Source organism: Myotis myotis, unplaced genomic scaffold (assembly GCF_014108235.1).
Source record: "Myotis myotis isolate mMyoMyo1 unplaced genomic scaffold, mMyoMyo1.p scaffold_m19_p_9, whole genome shotgun sequence".
NCBI lineage: Eukaryota > Metazoa > Chordata > Mammalia > Chiroptera > Vespertilionidae > Myotis > Myotis myotis.
This window is the reverse complement of record NW_023416401.1, coordinates 28,299,395-28,319,560: the sequence shown is the minus strand read 5'-3', so window position 1 is coordinate 28,319,560 and position 20,166 is coordinate 28,299,395. Positions and strand designations below refer to the sequence as shown.

General features: G+C 52.6%; 1 protein-coding gene across 2 annotated transcripts in view; it reads left to right on the top strand.

Annotated features, from left to right (window-relative positions):
• Positions 1–20,166, top strand: part of EEFSEC (eukaryotic elongation factor, selenocysteine-tRNA specific) — a 247,075-nt gene that overhangs the window by 201,974 nt on the left and 24,935 nt on the right. For both annotated transcript variants that reach the window (XM_036322732.1, XM_036322731.1), the window contains one exon: positions 11,081–11,237. In XM_036322732.1, the coding sequence (XP_036178625.1) occupies positions 11,081–11,237 (157 nt within the window). The remainder of the gene's footprint in view (positions 1–11,080; positions 11,238–20,166) is intronic.

The following is a 20,166-nucleotide window of genomic DNA, read 5'->3' as shown; positions in this document are numbered from 1 at the left end:
TGCATATTTCAGAATTGGACAGGTCCACTAGACAGCAGATAAAAGATAAAGAAACATAATACAGTCACTATTCTTGATTTCTAGATAGGTAGATGGAAATTCTTACATCCCATGAATAGAGAATATATACTTTTTCCTATATGTATGCCACATTTACAGAAACTGAGCATTCAGCAGTAATCATTTTAAAATATTTATAGAACACTCACTATGTTCTGTTTTCAGGGCTGGAGGTATAACAGTGAATAAGAAAAGAAAAATCCCTTCTCTCATGGAATTTGAATTTTAGTTGTACTTGAAGCCACAGAAAAAACCCAAAGGATTTTTTAAAGTAGAAATCATAAACCATTGAAATTAGAAATGAAGAATTTATATGTAGATATGGCTATAGATATATAGTTTGTGTATTCAGTCATTTGTTCATTCTTTCATATATTTTCTGCTTGGAAATTAGCAAACAGTAAATTGTCCATTTGGTTAAGGCCATTTCTCATACTATTATATAATGTTGAATCCCTTAGTAATAACTTTTTTCTCTTTTTTAGTTTTCTTGCAGTCCTTCTATTACATTGCAGACAGCTTTAGGTTCCCTTGAAGATGACTTTAACACAGGGCCAAGATTCAGACCCTTCCATAGCAGCAGTATAGAACTAGGATTCAGTGCATTTTCTTCGTTGTATTTCCTTTTACCGTCAGGTTCCTGTTTATGACAAGCCACTCTAGTTTTCTCTTTAGAGTACCATGTGAAGTTTTCCTTTTAAACATATATATTTAAAGAAAATTATTAAATAAATAATAGTACACGTGTGCAAAGATCTGTTGAAAATAATGAGGGGTGAAGGATATGTCACAGCCAAGGCTGGGAGATGCTGGCCCTGTCCCCAGAGGTCCCTGCACCTGAGCCAGCAACTCCTCTCTTAGGACACTCAGGACAGAGTCTCACAGGAAACGGGGTCTTCCTAGTGCAGGACAGACTCGTGCCCATGCCAGAGGGACATCCAGAGGGCTACAGGGGCCAGGAGAGAAGCAAGAACTGCTGAGGTGGGAGGAAGTGGTCTGGTCAGGAAAAAGCATGGAAGAGCTGATGACCTTTGAGGTGTGACTCATCACTGTTCAGATATTGGGGGCAGGGTGGTGGTGGAGGAGGACATGGAAGAGGGGCTTCCCATTTCCAGGCACTGTTTCCGCAGAGGCACAGAGCTGTTATGCAGGCCCTGGCCATTTGGAAAAGAACCCTGAGCCCAGGGTCTCCACCAGCTGCAGGGCAGGGGACAGGAGCTCCAAGAGGTAGACCAGGCCAGGTACTGAAGCCAAGCTCTTTATCCTCAACCAGGGGAAGCGCTGCAGACTGGGGTTAGGGGAGGCTTGTTCAACTCGTAGTAGAGAAATGCCCTGAGCAGGCTCAGCAGAGCAGCCCACAGGGAGGCTGTCCTCTCGTCCCCAGCCTTGCCCCTCTCACCCAGCCTCTAGTTGGTTTGAATCATCTGGCCATCACTAAAGTCACCTGTTTTCTTACTTGTAACAATTGCATGAAAAGAAGTGGGCACGTGAGGGCTCAGTGCCAAGGACTGTGAGTGCTCTGTACCCCTGCCTGCTCAGTTTTATACCTTCTAATTGCCACACCCCAGGAGGCCTTCCTCACCTCCCCATCCATCTGCCTCCCTCCCTGCCCTGGCATCTTGCACAGCTCCACCCCAATAATTTTCTACAAAACAAAGGTAGTCCCTCCAGCTCCTGCTCAAAAATCTCTTTTGGCTCACCTCACCACCAGGACAAAGACAATGCTCATACCTTAACACACCACGGCTGGCCTGTCACTAATTGTGAAGCTAGTGGCAAGCCAGCCGTGGGTGCTAGGGAGTGGGAGGCCGGGGAGGCAGGCAGGTGGGCCAAGTGGATGCTTCCTTGAGACCAGGACTGGAGGAGAGAAGAGGGCCAAGCATGGTGGTGTCTGCAGGCTGCAGCTATGGGCAGCCCAGGAAGCTCAGGCTCCAGCCTACAAGAGTCCCAGGGCCTGCTGGGTGGACCTCCTGAAGGTGTAGGACTGTGGGCAGTTCTCTTCCCCTCAGTTTCCTTAATAGAGGAATAGGGGCTTTGCCTCTATTTTTTGTGGGGTGGTATAAGAAAGGGAGATCAGCCCATGTAAGACGCTGTAACTGGCACAGGGCAGGCTTTGTGGAGGAGAGGCATCCTCATTGCTGTTTACTCAGACTTGCCTCATGGCATACATGCCTGGGTCCCCAGCTGGGGTGGTGGCAAGAAGCTGGTACCCCCTGCCCCTGTGCTGGGATTGGGCCAGGCATGCTGGTCATTCTGGGTCTGGCACCCACTGGCGCCAGGTAGGAAGGCCTTAGGGCTGGGCCAGAGGAGCCTGTGGCATCCACCCAACCAAATGTAAATAGGCAAACACCACCAGGAGCACTGGCTGGCTTTGAAGTAGGAAGCAGTGCTGCCTCCCGGCTCCTGGCTTGCCCCCTGCATAGCTAATGGTTGTTAAACGTGCCTCGCTGGGGTCCGGGCCAGTCTGTGACTACCGCTGGTAAGCAGGGACTATACTTCCTGACCAGGGGCCATCTGGCAGGCTTGGCGGCCCAGGTGGGCAACTTCAGAACCCCATCCCCTGGAGGAAGCAGCACTTGGCCTGCGTGGCTGTCCCTTGTTCCCCCAGTCCCTGTCAGCAGACTGAAGGCTGTGTCAGCTCCCAGGCCACTGGAAAAGACAGGGGCCCCTGAAGCAGAGGCCTAGAAGGCGCCCTCCTTAAGGATACGATCAGATGCCTGTCCTAGTGTTCTGGCCCCCGGCCCAAATCCTCAGCCTCTCTTACAGATATCGGCATCGATAGCTGAGAGTCTTGCTTGGCTGCTGAAGGGCCTGTTAGCCTGCCTTGAAAATTGCTTTTTTGTTTGCATATAGACACAGAGTTGAGGTAGACTGACATAGTAGAAAGAGCTGGTTCTAGAGACCAATGCACTGAGCGCCTAGGCGCTGGCTTGGCCTGACTGTGGACAAGTCTCCCCCCACCTCCTACTCCTGCCTCAGAACCTGCTTCTTTTTAAAAAATATGTTTTATTTGATTAGAGAGAGAGGAAGGGAGAGGGGAAGAGAGAGAATAACATCAATTGGCTGCCTCCCATATGCACCCCAATACCATATGTTTGCCCCGGGCACCAAACCAGCAACCTTTTGGTGCATGGGATGATACTCAACCAATTGAGCCACACCAGCCAGGGCAGAACCTGTTCCTTCTTTAAAGTACCTGTGGTAGGGAGTAGATAAGACCATATGTGCAAAGGGCCAAGCATGGAGCCTGGTATACTAGTATAGTTAAGTGCTCAGTAAAATGTCAGTTTCCTTTTTTCTCCATGAAAAAGCAGCTGCCTTTGGGAGCCATTCCTTGATACCTCCTGATCAACCACTGACAGGAACTTTACCTGCATGGGTGCCTGGGTGATGGAAAACAGAAAGAAGGAGGGATTCAATGTGGATAAGAGGTTACAAGGGAGGAGGGAGCTAGCAGTCAGGGCTTATCACCAATGGGCAGAGCTGGCTAGTCTTGAGAGCTGGTTGTGGGGAGTGTCAGGCAGATTCCTTCCTGGGTGGGTGCCCTCTGTGACATGCAGATCCTGGCCCACCCTAGGTCTTCCTAGCCTGGGCCTCTGGAACTCAGTTGACAAAATGAGATGAATTGAAGGCTAATTTCCTTGTCTGGGCTAACCCTAAGGGGTTGCAATGCGGCTGATCCTCACTGACAGCATACTTTCATTCAGAAATCCCATTTCTTCCTCACAACAATCTTGGAGGTGGCTATGTTTGCTCTGTTTCACAGGAGAGAACACTGAGGCTCATAGGAGCGACTTGGCTTGCCATGGCCCTGCACTGGGAGGAGGGAAATGCCAGTCTTGGTGAAATATTTCCTATGCTAAACAAGAATGGATAATACAAGAGTGTCATCATTATCCCAGGGACTCTTGGCAAAGTTTTCAATTCTGGTGGCCTTCAAGTGCCCTGGAGAATTAACGCCCTATTTGTAGGGAGCCTCTGAGAAGACTTTGATTGGGAGGCAGCGGATTGGGTTCTGAGGGGAGATTTGAGGGCAGGACCTGGCAGGTAGTCTGTGCTGAGTATGTATTAGCATCCTTGCTTTTCTTCAGCAGGTTTGATGTCTCTATATTTTGTGCTTTCTGAGTGTATTAGAAGATCCCCTGTACCAAATGGCGCTTCACTTTAGCTTTTCCCATTTTGACATTGTGCCAGTCTTTTCTCTGGGTGGTCATTCTCCTACCAAGTCTTAGGTGTTCTAGTCCACATCAATACCCCTAATCCCAACACCAACTTTTTTCAGAAGAAGAAACTGAGGTTCAGAGAAGTCCCTTGCCCAAGATCATAGCGCTGGAAGAGGCAGAGGCAGGACTCAAGCCTTCCTAGCTCCTTTTCTCTCTTTAGTCCTCCTCACAGCAGACCTGGCACAGAGCTCCATCTCACAGCCTGCTGACCCTCTTTCCTTGGTGTTGGTGCCATTTCTCCAATTTTAATTAGAATACCGGCTTCAGAACTTGGGCAGTTCCCAAGCCTCATCATGGGAGCCGGGCTCTGAGAGAGACACACACATGTAATGACATAATTACGTGCACAGGCAGCCAAGTCCCCACTCAAAAGCTGGGGACAGTGGGGACTCACCTGGCATGTAAGCGAGGACCTGGCTTCATGTGCAGCCAGTGACTGCTCCAATGACTGAAAGCTAATAAATGAAGCAAATTATTCATGCAAACAGTGAAAGTCCCTTCTTAGAGTTATTGTAACTGTGCTGGCCCCATTTCAGCATTGTTTCCTAGGAGCAAGTCCCACCGAGCAAATCCCACATGCATCGCCTTTGGTTTGATGTTACAGTGATTGATTTCAAGATGAAAAACCTCCAATTGTTCTCTGAGGGGTTTTCCTTATTGGATGTGCTGGTGTCTGATCTCTGAGGTCTCTCCTTCAATGTGAAGAGTCTGTGACTTGAAGAGGAGTCCAACTATTGCACATGCGCACGCGTATACACATATTCTAGAGATGGATAGGGCTGAGGAAAGCCATTCCCCGGTCTTCTGCCTTTGACACCCAGGATAGATGACGATCCCTGGTCTTCCTGAAGCTCTCCAGAGATGTAGGCCTCACTACCTGCAGCAGGAGGGGCTGTCGCCTCTCCTCCAATCAGACTTAATTCAATGAGCAGACATTTGATGAGTCCCCTCTTAGCACCCACCCCAACCCCAGTAATTTCTGGAAGGGGTTAGCTCAAAGATGCAGAAATGTGCCTAGGCCAGCTCCTACCTTTCAGGACACACACACACACACACACACTTCCAACAGGGCCACCCTGCACAGGCCAGCTGCGGCTGTACTGGGAGACCTTTACACAGGCTTCGTCCTGGTGCTCCCGCCACAGCCTTTGAATAGGGATACTGTGGCTCGCAGGGTGCTGTGGAAGAGTGCTGTGTCAGCTAACAAGGTCTGCTCACGTCTGCGGGTCAGTGGCCAGTGGTGCTGGATGCATAGAACCCTGCCTACGGCCCCGTGGTCCTGTATGGCACAATTGGGGGAGTCCTGGGGGATTGGGCAACAGAGGCTTCATGTGAAGCTGCAGTAACTCTCTTTCCCCACTTAGCAGACTAGAGCTGAGGCCCATACAAGTTAGGACACAGGCCAGAGTTCTCCAGGCCACCAGGCTGGGGCTTTCAGCCCTGGCTCCAATCCACAACGCAAGCGGTAGGTCACCATGCTCTCTAGATCCCCCTCTCTGCTGTGAAACCTTACTAGTAAAATCTGGTTGGATGCAGCACTCCAGGCTGCTCTTAGCTCCTTTCGCCATTCCTCACACCTGGCCCCATCCTCAGAACCTTTGCCCTGAGTGTTCTCTTGACTCTAGTCTGCCACATTTTCCCAAGTTCGGAGGCCTATACTAGAACTGGTTACTTGGAATTCACCAGCACCACAGAGGGGGACAGCTCACCTTCTCTCCAACCTCATTTTGTGGGTGAGGAAACTGGAGGCCTGGGGAATCAGTTGCCTCCTTGCGTTCTGTGTCTGGCCTGCAGTGCACCACAGCAGTGCGTCTGGGCTGGCATATCTTCCTTTGAAGGTAAGGGGCTTGGGCCCACCACAGTTCCTGCTCCTGTGGCCACGCTCCATCCGTCCTCCCTCCCTGTCTCCTTCCCTGTAGACAGCCCGTGGGGGCTGGGTCCCTGCACTTGGGGATCAGCTCCTCCAGGAACTTGGGGTTTCAGGAGTTGGGACTAGGGAGATGGGGCAGCCGTGCCTGGGCCAGACTTGCAGGCCATCTTGGGTTGAGCAGTTACGGCCTGGTTCCAGGGAGCCCAAGGGATGGAAAATGCCACTGCTGGGCTCCTTCACTGCTCAAACCTCCGCCCCCTCTTGGCTCTTGTTCCCCTGGGACACCACGAGGCAGGAAAAGCTGGATATGTGACCTTGGGCAAATCCTTTCACCTTGCTGAGCCCCTGCAGGGCTTTCCTAAAGATTAATTAATGGTGTGGAGACACCTCTCCAAGAGCATGGCTGAGGACGACTGGTGGCTTCCACCTGCTGCAGGCCACGTGGGAGGGTGGGACAAGGGCTGGGAGTCTGCAAGAGGAGGGGTTTGCGGCTGGCTCCTAGAAGGATCCACTCTGGTTGCTATAACATGACAGTGCGACTCTCAGTGGGCAGGGCATCCCAGAGTTCCTGAGACCAGGTTCCTGGTGGTGTGCTGAAGGCCAGCTTCCCCCCCTCGCCACCCGACTTACAAATGGAAGCAAAGACACAGTGGGTAACGAGAGCACCCAGTCAGCGCTGTTGTGTCAGCGCTATTGTATCTTCTGGCTACATCATAAGGCAAGCAAGCAGGAGCTCCCTTTGAACCTGAAATCCTTTCTAAACTGCCACTCTACCACCAGTGAGACCATGAGGCCAGCCGCAAGAAGAGCCCCTCGGGCCTCCTCAGAGGGTCAGAAGAAGCCTGTTCACTCCCAACCTTATCCCGGGGGCTTATAAAAATATTGTGGTAATGTAGGTCAGTGAACTGAGCGGCATCGCACACCGGCGGGATTACAGGCCCTGCCCGCCCACCGGCCCACTCTGTCAGATGAGAATGTAAACAAATGCTGAGAGCCCTCACTTCCTGGCCCTAGACCTGTTTATGTAGCACTTAAACCAGTGTTGGGCGTCTTCACCGTCTGCCATGAAAGCCCTGAAGCTTTTTGAAGTTCCCCAGAAGTTAATAAAATTAGTCTGCCCTCATTGCAAGACCCTGGCTTGGGGAACGAGAGATCCTTTGCTGTCTCTGTGGCATTTAGCTTTTTAAGTTAATATTTTATAAGCAAAAGAAAGCAGGGGGCACCTGCCACCCCAGGGCTTTGGTCACTGGGAGGCCCAGTTCCAAACCATTGAGAGAGACCAGCACTGGGTATGCCAGACAGCTAGGCCCAGAGCAGGCTGGCTGGCTCACTCTTTGATGACCATATCCTCCAACCGCATGTCCACTTAAGTCACTTTTATTCCCAAAGAGCCAAGAGCCACCTCCCCACCTCCATATCATGTGCTTATTTACTGGGACCTGCCACGGGACAGGGTGAGGGCTGTTTGGACAGAACTCCCAGTCTTTGGTGAGGGAGACTGACAGGCCAGAACTGCCAGACTCTCGGGACAGGAGGGGGCTAATGGGACAAAGGGGGGTGTTGTGGGGAAAGCTGCCCAAACTGAACTGGGAAGAGCACGAAGGGTAGGAGGGAGGGAAGTGTGATAAAGGAACATGAAATTTGGGGCGTGATAGATATGTTCAGTAGTTTGATTGTGGTGATGGTTTCATGAGTTTATATGTATGTCCAAACTTACCAAATTGGATACCTTAAATATGGGCATGCTGTATATCAGTTGTCCTCAATGAAGCTGTTAAAAAAAATGAGAGCCCACAGACACGAGCGAGTACTGCACACGCCCCAGCAACCATGCTGAGGTGTACATCCTGAACTTACTCCAGCACTGGGTGCACTCGGGGAGCACCCAGCGAGGGGACGCAGCATGGAGGAGCCATGTTTCTGCCTTCATGGCCTTGTGTCCTGGTTGGGAGCGGTGAAGAGTAACAGATAAAACTGTGGCCTATGTCAGGGAGCACTCTGTGCTCTGAAGACAGAGACTGGCCAAGGGGTTGCAGAGGAGCAAGGGGGTGGAGCAAGGGGTAGTGAGCCATGGCTTCCGGGACACTGCAGGCACAAAGTCCTTGACTAGGACCTTTGCTGGGCACTAGGAGCTGGCACAGAGATGGGCACCCTGTCTCTGCCAGTGCACGTTCACAGGCAATGGGGCAAAGGGGGTGTAAACCTTACCTCTCTTAGGGCATGCATGCATCCCTTGAGGCAGGAGCTTGGATTTGTTGTTAACTACATGCCGTGCACGTGGCAGACTCTCAAGTGGAAGAAGGGCAGACGGTCCTGTGAATGTGGTGAGGACCTGCTGTCTGAGAGAACACCTGCCTGGGTGGCTTGTTTGGTTCCGCCAGTGTCTTTAAAAGGCGGTTCTCTGTATAGGGTGGAAGCTCCTCGTGCAAGCACTGTCCTCTTTTGTTTCTCAGCTAGCCTCAGCGTTGAAGCAGGTCTTGTGTCTCAGCCATATCTGTCTCAGTATAGTCAAGGCCAGTGGGACCAGGACATCCTGGCAGCACCACCTACCGCTTCTCCAGCTTGGCACGAGTCAGCGTGGTCTTGCTCTGCTTTGCAGGGGCCCTGCAGACTTGGGTGTGCATTTCTGCTGTGCCGCTGCCTTGGGTGGCTGCAGCCCACTCAGGTCTTGTTCTGACTTCAGCTCTGCCTGCTCTGAAGTAGGAATGAAAACCCTTGTAGACAGAGGTGCTCAAGGGGCCCCCTAATGTCTCGGTGAGCTAGGCTAAGGGACTCTGGGGGGCGGGGGGGGGGTGGCTGAGGAGTTCTGAAGATTGAGGGGCTAAGGGGCTCTAAGAGTTGAGGGACTCTGGGGCACTTTTCTCTTTAGCAGCAAAGGCTGAGCTGGGGACAGGAGATGGCAATGAGCCCTTCAGTCATGGGAAATGGGGAATAGCTAGTCCAGAGCCATTCATTGGTTCTGGATTCCTACTGCACCTGGCTGGACTGCTGAATGTGAATAGGTGGCCTTCTCATGGGACTGGGGCCCTGGGAGCTGGGAAGTATGGGAAAGCACTTGGGGCTGGTGGCAATTGTTCATCTTGACTCTGCTGTCCTGCAGGTCTGAGGAACCATCCACATTCAGTTCACCCAGCAGCCTTGCTGGACGCCTGCTGTAGTGGAAACAGCATCACCCACAGTCAGGGCAGAGCCAGGAGGAAGGGCAGAGCCCACAGCAGCCCCAGCCTGCAAGGCTTGCTCTGCTGAAAAAAAGTCTAGAAGAATGAGGGGGAGTTCATGTGTGGGAATGAGATTTGTGAATTATAAAGGCTGTGCAAGTGGAAATGATTATTCTTATCATTATTTGTATCCGATTCATCCATCACCCTGGAGAGGAGGAATGCGAGTACCTTTTATCTGGTGCTATGAATCAAATAGAATAGGATATGTTTTTCCAAAAGGTTTTTAGGGTAAATGGGACAGTTTCTCCTTTTCAAAACAATCTATCTGGGGCCTTTGGATGAATCTTGGGCAGAAGTGAGATGTTTCTGAGGCTGAGGACAGCCCAGCCCTCAGGGGTCCCCAGGAGTTCCCTAAGGGAGCCCAGTGGAGGCAGTAGGTCCCGCCACTGGCAACACCTCTGGCACTGCTGCCCGTGCCAGTGCCTGCTCAGACTAGACTGTCCCCAGAAAGAACCCAGGCCCATGCCTGGGGCCTGGACAACAGAAGGAACTCCCCAATTTCTCCCGTGGCCCTTGTGCAGGACCTAGTGCAACCGAGTCCAGGTGGAGCATAGGCCCTGCTCCAAAGAGCAGCAGATCTCAGGAAGAAATTGTGTCAGCCCTGCTGCGGTCATCTGGGGGAGGGGCTGGTCTTTAACATGCATGCATGCACACACTCACATCCCTTCTCTTTACACAGAGGCCCAGCAGCTTTCTGCACAGGCCCCAGAGATGAGCTGGGCAGGACAGGGAGGCCATCTGGTGGTCTCCTGACTATGCCATCTTCCCCAAAGGAGAATCTAAGCTTCGAGAGACCTCAGGAAGGGGAGAGTAACACTTCAGTTTTTCCCTTGGGGAGAAGGTTCAAAATGAATATAGCTTGTGATGAAATCAAGGCTGCACCTAGCTGATTTCCATACACATGTATGTTCCTCCTCTCTGCCCAGGCCTCCACCAAAAGGCAAAGGGGTGCAAGCTCTACAGCATAGGGCCTGGCACAAACACTAGGGAGCTGAGGGAAATCGGACTTCTGCTGAGACAGAGGCAGGAGGGTGTCACAGAGGAGGGGGCAGTGGAACTGTGGATTAGATGTAGGCCAGGCCAGAAAGGGGGCTCTGGGCAGAAATGTGTGTGTGCGTGTAGCAGGATGGGGCGGTAGAGAGCAGGTTCTCAGAGATTCCTCATGGGAGTGGGAGCCAGGAAGAGAGTGAGGAGGGTTCAGGCTCAGGGGTGGACATCATCCTCTCAGGCTGCCTATACAGGAAAGCTTTCATGAGGAGAGTACCACTTGCTATCATTTGACTAGTGCTGGGGGCAGGTGGGGCATGGTAGCCACACAGAGGCAGGTGTAGGTGGAGCAGCTTTACATTCTCAGCTACCTCTGCCCTAGGAGCTCTGTGACCTTGGACAGATGGCCTCACTCTGCTGTGCCTCAGTTTCCACATCTATAAAGTGGAGAAAGTGCCTCCCTCATGTTGCTGCCCTGGGGCGAAGCGCTAAGTGTATTTGTTCACATGAAGCCTTCACAGCCACCTGGCACACAGCCTTGGCTCTGTAGGTGTCAGTGGTGGTGGGTGGTGATGACGACAAGGGGGCCGGTCATTGTAATGGTTCCAGTGCCTTCCATTATCTGTAAGGTGGACTGATTTCCTGGGAGGGTGTGGCGGCCTTGGCCTTCACCAGCACACACTGATGCTTTCTCTCTCCGGGGTTGGGTGTGGGAACAGGTCATCGATGACTACAGCGTGATCGGCCGTTCCCTGTTCAAAAAGGAGACCAACATCCAGCTCTTTGTGGGGCTCAAGGTACACCTGTCCACTGGGGAGCTGGGCATCATTGACAGCTCCTTTGGCCAGAGTGGCAAGTTTAAGATCAACATCCCTGGTGAGTATGGTTATTTCCTCTTGCTCTCGGGGGTGGGCAGGCCATGGAGAAATAGCAGCGACCGTGCCCTGACAGTGCCTGGGCCTGCTGTGCTGCCGTGCAGAACTCAGTCCACCATGGCCTCTGGTCCCACATTTGTGGCTGGAAAGCCAGTTTGGATCCTGGAGGAGCCTGGTGTGGAGTTAGCATCGGGTTTGAGTGGGGGTCAAGATCTGAATATGAGTTCTCGCTTCACTGTGACCATTGGGGTGACCTTGGATATGTCACCCATGCGCTCTGCCCACACCCATTTTCCTGACATCCTACTGTGTACCAGATATAGAGCTGTGGTCACTGGAGGGGACAGGTGTGAACACACTGAGTGAAGATAGACTCGGGTAGAAAAATAAATCAGGGGAGGATTGGCAAGTGTGCTGCCTGGACAGGGCAGTCAGGAAAAGCCTCTCTGAAGAGGTCACGGTGGAGTGGAGTCCTGACCGAAGAAAGGAGGGAGCCACGCAAATCCCCAGGGAAGAACATACTGCAGACAGGGAGGGAGACCAGTGAGAAGGTCCTGAGGGGTGGATGCTGGGCAGGAGGGGCCTGAGCATGGAGATGTGTGGGTAACTTTTTTAGTAAAATCTCCAGGTAGGGTGGTGCCCTGGCCCCAGCTAGGAAGTAGCACTCCCAGGGCCCTGGCATCTCACCAGGTAAAGCCAGCACTTCCACTCTCCCTAAGGCCTGGCTGGAGCCCTGCCTCCGAATCTTCCTGAAGCCCAGAGGCCATGTGCACTTGCCCTCTCCTGAGGGAGGGAGTGATCAGCAGAGACCTGCTTCCCTGCACGCTTGGGTGTGCTGTCGGTGCCCTGAGGCCCTGCCAAGGTGGGGCTGAGCCTCATCACCCTAAGGAGAGACTCCCTCAGGGCAGGTGAGGCAACACACGCTTGGGAGTCTCCAGCCCTGACCCAGCTTCAAGCGTCTGCCCTACCCAGTCCAGTGCTCAGCTGCTCGGGTCCTCAGCCAAATTGGGTGCCCAGTGCCCTGCTCCAGGCTCCAGAGAACATGCACAGGGTGTGAGCCAGGCAGTGCCCACGCCTCAGGCCCAGGCCCTGGGCCAGTACCTGTGGAGCTCTCTGGGAAGGAGGGTGCAGGTGCTGGGAGCAGAGCTGCCTGAGGGAGGGCTGCACCACAGCACTGCCCCTTCCCCAGGCTGCTTGGGCCTCTGCTGGTGCAGACAGAGGGGAGGGCACGTCTGTTTGCTCCTTTGGGGGTGGATAGGATCGTGCTGACCTTCCCCTCAGCTCCCTTTCGTCTAGCCCAAGGCAAACTCCGAGTTGGGGGTGTTCCCAGAATAGGCCAGACGCAGGAGGAGGCTTGTTTGGGGGCCCTGGGTCCTGGGTGGGAGTGGAGGGAGGGGAGACATGGTGACGCTGCTTCAGTCAACTCGAGTTCACATTCCTTTGTTAGATCAGTGTTGTCTATTTAATAGGTCTGCTTCCTGTTTGTGGCTTTTAAGCTTTTTATTAAATATAACTGGTCAGATTCCTTCAGCCCATCCACCCCCACTGCCCACCCCCACCTCCTGCTTGTCTTTTCCTGCCGATTCCTCCCATAAAGAATTACTTTTAACCATTTTTAAGTGCCTTAATTGTGAAAGACTCTTCAGGAAACCCAGGCCATCCAGTGCCAGGCAGAGGAGGACAGCATTGCTGGCTGCACGTTGGGAATGCCGGGTGGAGAAGCCTGGGGTTGTGCTGCTGCACAGTTTAAGGCTCCCTGGAGCAGGAAGCAGCTCAAGGGCTGTCTCAGCCCTTGGGTCGTGGATGCAGCTGGTTCAAACGCAGCTTACCAGCCTCCCTGCTGGCTCTGTAGGGTGACCCCGCTGGGGAAGGCAAACTGGAGAACCCTCTGGGTGTTCTCCCCTCTGCCCCTGACCTCCAGGCCAGATGCTGACAGGGCCAAGCAGGTGTTGAAGAGGGCAGGTGCTAGGCAATAGTGAGTGGTGGGGACTCTGGGGACCTGGAGAACTACTTGGATCCAGCCATCTCCTGTTATATGAAATATAGGCCCAGGGATAGAATTTTACCTGATTGAACTTTTATATAAAATTTCCTGATTAAAAATTAAAGTTGTCTGAACCAAATAAAACATGCCTTTGGCTGGGTTTGGCCTGTAGTGACTTGTGACTCCTGAATTTCAGGAAGGACACTTGGACCTCATATTCAGAAGTGGAAGCTGACATGTAAGATGCAAACAGTGTTTTATGGCACTGTAGATGCAGGCCTAAGAGACAGGGTCCTGACACTTAGGCCCATTGCTTCCCCAGAAGACACTCTTGGAAATAAGAGTGGCTTAAAGGATGGCTCATTCTGTCACTCAAGGAGCCTTCCCAGAAAGTCTTAGGGGACCTCAAGGTTGAAAAGCCCCACATTTATATAACTGCTCCCTTCAAAGTTGCCTCTGTGAGGCTGGGAGGCCCTGTGAGATGAGCTAGGAGCCCTCTGGGTAACATTGCAGGTGGAGAGAATAGTTGGAGGACTTTGCCAGGTGGAGGTGAGGTTCCTCCAGACCAGCCTGACTCCTGCCGTGTCATCCCATCTCTGCTTCCTGAGTGCTGCTTCGGTGCCAGGTGCTTTATGTCAGAGCTGGGTCTTGTTATCTGCATCTCAAGGTGGGGCCTGGGGAGCAGAGGGGAGGCACCTTGCCCAGGGTCTTTCTGGGTGTGCAGCATCTGCCTCCCCAGTTGGCCCTTAGAGAGCCGTCAGGCTTCAGGGGGCTTGGCACCATGGGGCACACACATGGTGGGAGATGCCCCCCTGCTGAGCGGTTGATAAAGCACAGTGGCCTGGGCTTCTGTAGCTCACCTGGCCAGCGCTGTCCTGCTGCTCCCACCCTCCATTCTGTGTCAGTGCCTCAGGCACCAGCTCCCACTATGAGAGGCAGCCTGGGTGGTGGGCTGGATAGCAGCCCCTGCCAGCCCTGCACATCCACTGTGCAGGGGAAAGAACTTCTTTGATGACATCCAATCAGAGAAGGGCAGAGTGAGAGGATGAATGGACTTGTCACTATGAATCCCTGCTTATTGACTCTAGGAGTGAAGGCAAACATATGCATGCACGTTCATCTTCTGAAACAGTCTCCTAACCCTAAAATGACCCAGTAGGCTGTTATGTGTGCCTTGATAGGATGCAGCAAGCTTTTTGAGGAGCTCAGATTCGTGGCAGGGGATCCATCTCAAACAAGGTGCTCCAGAACCTGCCAATTTGGGGAGGGTTGTGTGTGGTCTACTTTAGCACTCCGGTGGGGATGGCCCACAGTGCACACACAGCTTACAGCCTTGTCGCTGGAAAACTCTAGGCCCCAAGTACCACTGATGTGATGGGCACCACTGCCCCTCATCAGTGACCACACAAGTCACAGCAAATGAATCTGACCAGGTCACAGAACTGTGGGCAGACACCTTAGAAAAGCCAGAGCAGCAGTGATTGAGACCCACAGCGATTGGCGGCCACAGCAATAGCCTCATCATATCCATGCCCCCCCCCCTCACCCCACTTGCCGAGAGTCCACTTATGTGCCAGGAACTTGTGTGGCACTGCCAGATTCTCAATCAAAACCTGACATGGATCCTGCTCATTTTCATTTAGGGTCATCAAATTTTGGTGATCTTTAATAATCTTTTAATAATTGCTAATCACAACTTAATGGACTCTAGGCGGATGAGGGAAAGAGAAATCTATAGAATTGTACTTGTAGTAAGAACCCAGAAGGAACTTCTGTTTCCTGCTCTTCAGAAGGAGCCAACACTGAGGAGCCATGGCAACAGTCAGAGAAGGGCTCTAGGAAGCTCCCAGAAAGGCTGGCTGTTACTTATACCTCAGCACTTGGAGTAAGTACCCCCATTTCACAGAGGAGGAAACTGTGGCTTGGAAGATAAGTAGTGACTTATCCGTGTTCCATACTAGTAAGCATTAGAGCTGGAATTTGAACCCGAAACATCTGCCTGAGCTTCCCTCAGCCTTGGTTTCTCCCGCACAGGGCAGGTGGTAAGCTCTGTCCCTTGGGCTGTGTATGAGAAGAGGTGCCAAGAGAGCTGCTGGGTAGGCCCTTGAGCAGAAGGTCTGTGAGGTCGCTGTTGATGGGACAGGAGGCTGCCGCGTGGCCCCTGGGAGTGTGGCTGGACATCAGGAGAGCCACCACCTGCTCGCCTCTGCAGGGTGTTCTGAGGAGGATCCCTAGGCCTCCTGGCTGCAGCTTCTGCCCCAGGGTCAGGGCTCTAGGGCTCAGTGTACCATCCCGGTCACAGTTTGCCAAGCCAAAAGGGGTGGCTCCCCTGGAATAGGAAATGTTGCCTGCACAATGAATAAATGGAGTTCACTGGAACAGACTGGAATGGACAAATGGATGAACCTAGGCCTGTGTGGGCCAAAAAGCCTGGTGCTTGGTGGGTGTGCTGTGGGCCTCCCCAGAACTTTGTCCCACTCAGGCAAGCACCAGGGTCACTGGCCTTCCTCAGCACAGCTGTCTCCTGATAACAGTTCTTTAGAACAAGACTCTAGTCCTTTAAAGTTGTGTTTAAAGGGCACCAGTCCATCCAACTTAGCAAACTCCAGGCTCAGGACTGGGAATGCCAAAATGATTCTGACAGTGTTCTGCCCCAAGGCACCTCCCTGTGGGAGACGAAGTCACAGACCAGCAATTCGCAGTCAGCACAGTGGGTGTCCATAGGGGCACAGGGTCAAGAATGAAGTGGGCCTCGAACAGACTGTCAAACTACAGCAGGAAGGCCGGGGAGGGTGGGAAGGCAGGAGGGGGGCGGGTAAGAGATCAACCAAAGGACTTGTATGCATGCATATAAGCATAACCAATGGACATAAGACACTGGGGGGTAGGGGAGGCTAGGGGATTGTTAAGGGCGGGGGGAAAAAAAGGAGACATATGTAATACTCTTTGTAATACTTTAAGCAATAATAAAAAATAAAATTAAAAAAATAAAATTAAAAAAAGAATGAAGTGGGGACAGTGACCACTTTGAGGAAGAGTCAGGGCAGACTTCCCGGAGGAGGTGCTGTTCAAGCAGGGATTGGAAAGGAAGAGGAGAAGAGGCGTGTGGAGAAGGCTGGAATTAGAGATATGATGTTCTCTAGAACAGTGGTCACCAACCGATGGTCCACGGACCACTGGTGGTCGATGAGGTCCGAAAGGTTGGTGACCATTGGTTTAAGGAAACCTTTGGAGCAGCAGTCGCCATCCGGTGGTCCGTGGACCACTGGTGGTCCATGAGGTCCGAAAGTTTGGCGACCGCTGGTCTAGACACATGTGGCCAGTGGGAAAGGCCATGGGATGGGGAGTGCAGGTCCAGGCCCCTGTCGCCTGCACTGAGATCCATTTCTTGCACCTGAACCATGGACGTGGGAATTCTCCCTTTGCCTTTTCCTGGGGCCCCATTTCTCCCTCTGCTGCCCATACCATTCTTCAAGCCCAAACCAGACCCTTCCTCTTTGGAGGTGTGCCTGGCACTCCTCTCTGGCCCACACTGTTGCCAAGGAGGCCTGGGCTGGGAAGGCAGGGAGGGCCTCTGTTTACTCCACTTGTCCCATTCTGCAGGTGAAGAAACTGAGGCCCCTTGCTCATGGCTGCCCAACTAGTAATTACCCGAGTCTCTTTCTGCCTCTTCATCCCCAGGAGCACCGCACAGTGGCCACCAGAAGTGAGGGGCACCAAGGTGCTGCCAGGTGGTTCTTCTGTCAGAGCCCTTCCAGCCCTTTTACAGTTCTCAGTTCAGGCAGACCACTTCACAGCCCTTGCACCAAAACAGGGGGTAGACAGTATCACCTTTGTGTCCCAGACTCACAGGGGCAGCCGGGCCTCCATGCACCTGGCTTTCATCAGCTGTTTATTGGGCCCTTGATGTGCCAGGGGAAATGGAGTCCGGGCCAGGGAGGGAGGTCCTGGATGCTGGCTGTGCAAAGAGAATCCTGGGCACTGCATTAGCCTCAGCGCTCAGCAGGGCATCACCTCCCCTACTGCATCACTGGCTCTCAGTGCCTGGCATTGGTTAGGAGGGTGGGCAGGCTAGGCCAGGACTGCAGGAATGTGAGGTGCCAGGAGAGTTTATAGCAGAACCCAGGCATTGGTCTTACACTGGGCCCTGGAGGGCGAGTCGGACACTCAGAGGTGAGGGAGTGTCCCACGAAGAGGAGTCTGAGCAGAGCTCTGAGGCAGAAAAGATCAGCACCCATCAGGGACAGCCGGGCCCAGGGAGCCCACAGATCCGGGGGTTTTGGACTGTCAGGGGCTACCATGTGGGGCCTGGTAAGCCAAGGGAAGATGTTTGACTCTCTAAGTGCAGAGAGAAGCTGTTGGAGGGCCTGTAACAGGCTGCTATATGAAGATGCCGTGATCTGCCTGCTGTGTGCTGGCACCTGAAAGGGCAGAGACCCCTCCAGGCAGGGGGCTGGCTCGGGCCACCCCGTCCTAATGGGCAGCTACCGCTCACTTCCATTGTGGGTGTTTGGGGCAGCAAGATGGTGACAGTGTGATCAGATCTCCAGCTTTTCAAGAGAGACTAGGAAACTGGATTTTTACATGAAATCTTCCAGTTCTCAAATGTGGACCACTGCCTGGCCTGCTGGTGCCAGGTCCTTGACATGCCGCCTCCTCCTGTTGCTGCAGCCCTCTTCCTTTTGTTCTGAAGGGCACACCAAGGCTCCGAGGAGCAGATGACTGGTCCAGTGGACCCAGAGGCCCCAGTGGGAAGTGGGTCTCTCTCGTGGACATCATTCAGCTTCTGGAAAACCCAGCAAAGAGAATTAAGACTCATCTTGGTGCCATAGTGAGGGCCCGCAGGAGCCCTGAGGTTGTGGGTGGTGTTGTGTTCCTATAAACAGGCCCTGGGCATGTTCCCTCCAGGGTTTGACATAAAACTGATTTTCTTTAAAATGTATTCTCTGCACCCACCCACCCAGTCACAACTGTAGACTCTGTTTGGAGAAGATTCTTGGGCAGCCTGTCCTCAGGATTTCATCGTAATTCTTAGCCGGCTGCAAATTGACTTTTATTGAAAGATGTTGGCAGGGCTGGGGTTGTGCTGCTTGGCATTTTCTGGGAGGTTGAAAGCAGGATACCTTCAAAGAACAAGAGCTTTGGAGTCAGCCAGACCTGCGGTGGAATCCTGGCTAGAATTTTAACCTTTGTGAGCCTTGGTTTCCTCATCTGTAAGATGAGTTATTTTGAGGGTTTTTCCTTCCAACTTTTTGAAAAACTTCAATGGTACAGAAAAGTTGAAAGAATAGTTTATTGAACCTAGCTTTCACATTGTTAATACCTTTATCACATTTGCTTTCTGTGTATGTGTTGAACTATTTAAATGTTAGCTGTGGAACTCAGTTACATCTGCATACTTCAGCATGTGCCCCCTAATTGTTCCTGCATTTGGTTGTCATGTCTCTTAGTTTCATGATGCTGACATCTTTGGACTCTAGGTGGGTTGTTTTCCAGACGTGCTCTTGGGGTTTGTCTGGTGTTTCTTTGTGACTAGGTTCTGGTGTGCGTATGTAGAAGGAACCCCACAGAGGCAATCTTGTGTCTTTAGTGCATCACTTGGGATGCATGCTATGTCCATTTGCCCATCGTGGGTCATGTAAGTTTGATCACTGGTTAAGGTGATTGTGAGGGGGGTCAATGAGGAGATAGAGACAGACTGTGGACCAAAGATAGCTGGTGTGAAGGGAGTGCAGGGCAGCTGTGCCCATGCATGAGGCAGGTGTGCCCACATGTGAGGCCTCTGTGGCCTACTTGGGGGAGGGCACTGTGAGGTTCCTTTGCAACACATGGTTAAGGCCCTGGTCTGGCAGCAGGGAGGTAGAGCTGGCTCTATGGGCCCCAGTTCAGGGGTGCCCACCCCCTCCCCAAAGCTGCATGGAGCTAAGCCAGGGTCTGGAAGGAAGAGCTGCTATTTCCCTTTATCTGTCTCCTTGCCAACCCCCCTCGCCCTTGCTCAAGTCAGACCTGAACACACAGATAATTGGTGCCCGCCCCTCCCCAGGGGGGCAGTCTGTTGGAGATGACTACAGAAAGTAACCAACACCATGGTAGCACGCTATGGGCCATGTGGACAGGGAGGATGCATGACCACTCCCTTCCAGAGTGGAGTAAGGAACAGTAAGGCTTGAGCTGGCCTTGAAGGTGAGGGGTTTTCCCAGGTAAAGGAAGGGAAGAAAGGCATTCAGGACAGGGAAAACGGTCTCTTACACAGAGGCTAGAAAGAGGGCGACATATTTATTGCTTACTATAATATGTATGACATTGTTCTAAATGTTCTTTATGTTACTAACTAACTTAGTTTGGTGTGTTTAAAATGGTGGTTTTGGAACTTTTTTTTAAAGCAGTGGAACTTTTTCTTCTAAATAAAGCTTACATGGAATCAACCACAGCTGAGCCCCTAGGGATCCTCCTACTGTTCATCTTCAATTCCAGGCCTCGGGCCTGAGGCCCTGAACCCCCATGCTTGGCATCTGGCCTTTGTCAGGTCAGTTCATCAGCCTCAGCCCCACCGACATTTGGGGCTGGGTCACTCCTTGTGCACTGCGGGTTGGCCTCTGCTCTCTGGGTGCCAGTAACACACCCCCAGACCCCCTTTCTAATTGTGACCACAAAAGACTTCTCTGGATGTTTCCCTGGAAGGCTGAATGGCCGCAGTTGAGAACCACCAGTCTAAGCAGAGGGGGAAGCTGCAGAGCCTGTATGCAGGGAGGAGCCTGGTCAGAAAGCTCTACCTGGCAGCTGATAGGAGGCTGGGGCAGTGGGCGCTGGAGAGCAGGCCTGGGTGGGCTGCGGTGAGGAAGGGCTTCTCAAAGAGCCTCAGGCCTCCTCTGGGTGCCACATGGCCAGCAAGGCAGGTCCCAGGGAGGCCTCAGGTTACTCCAGAGCTGCCCTGAGACAGGCGGTG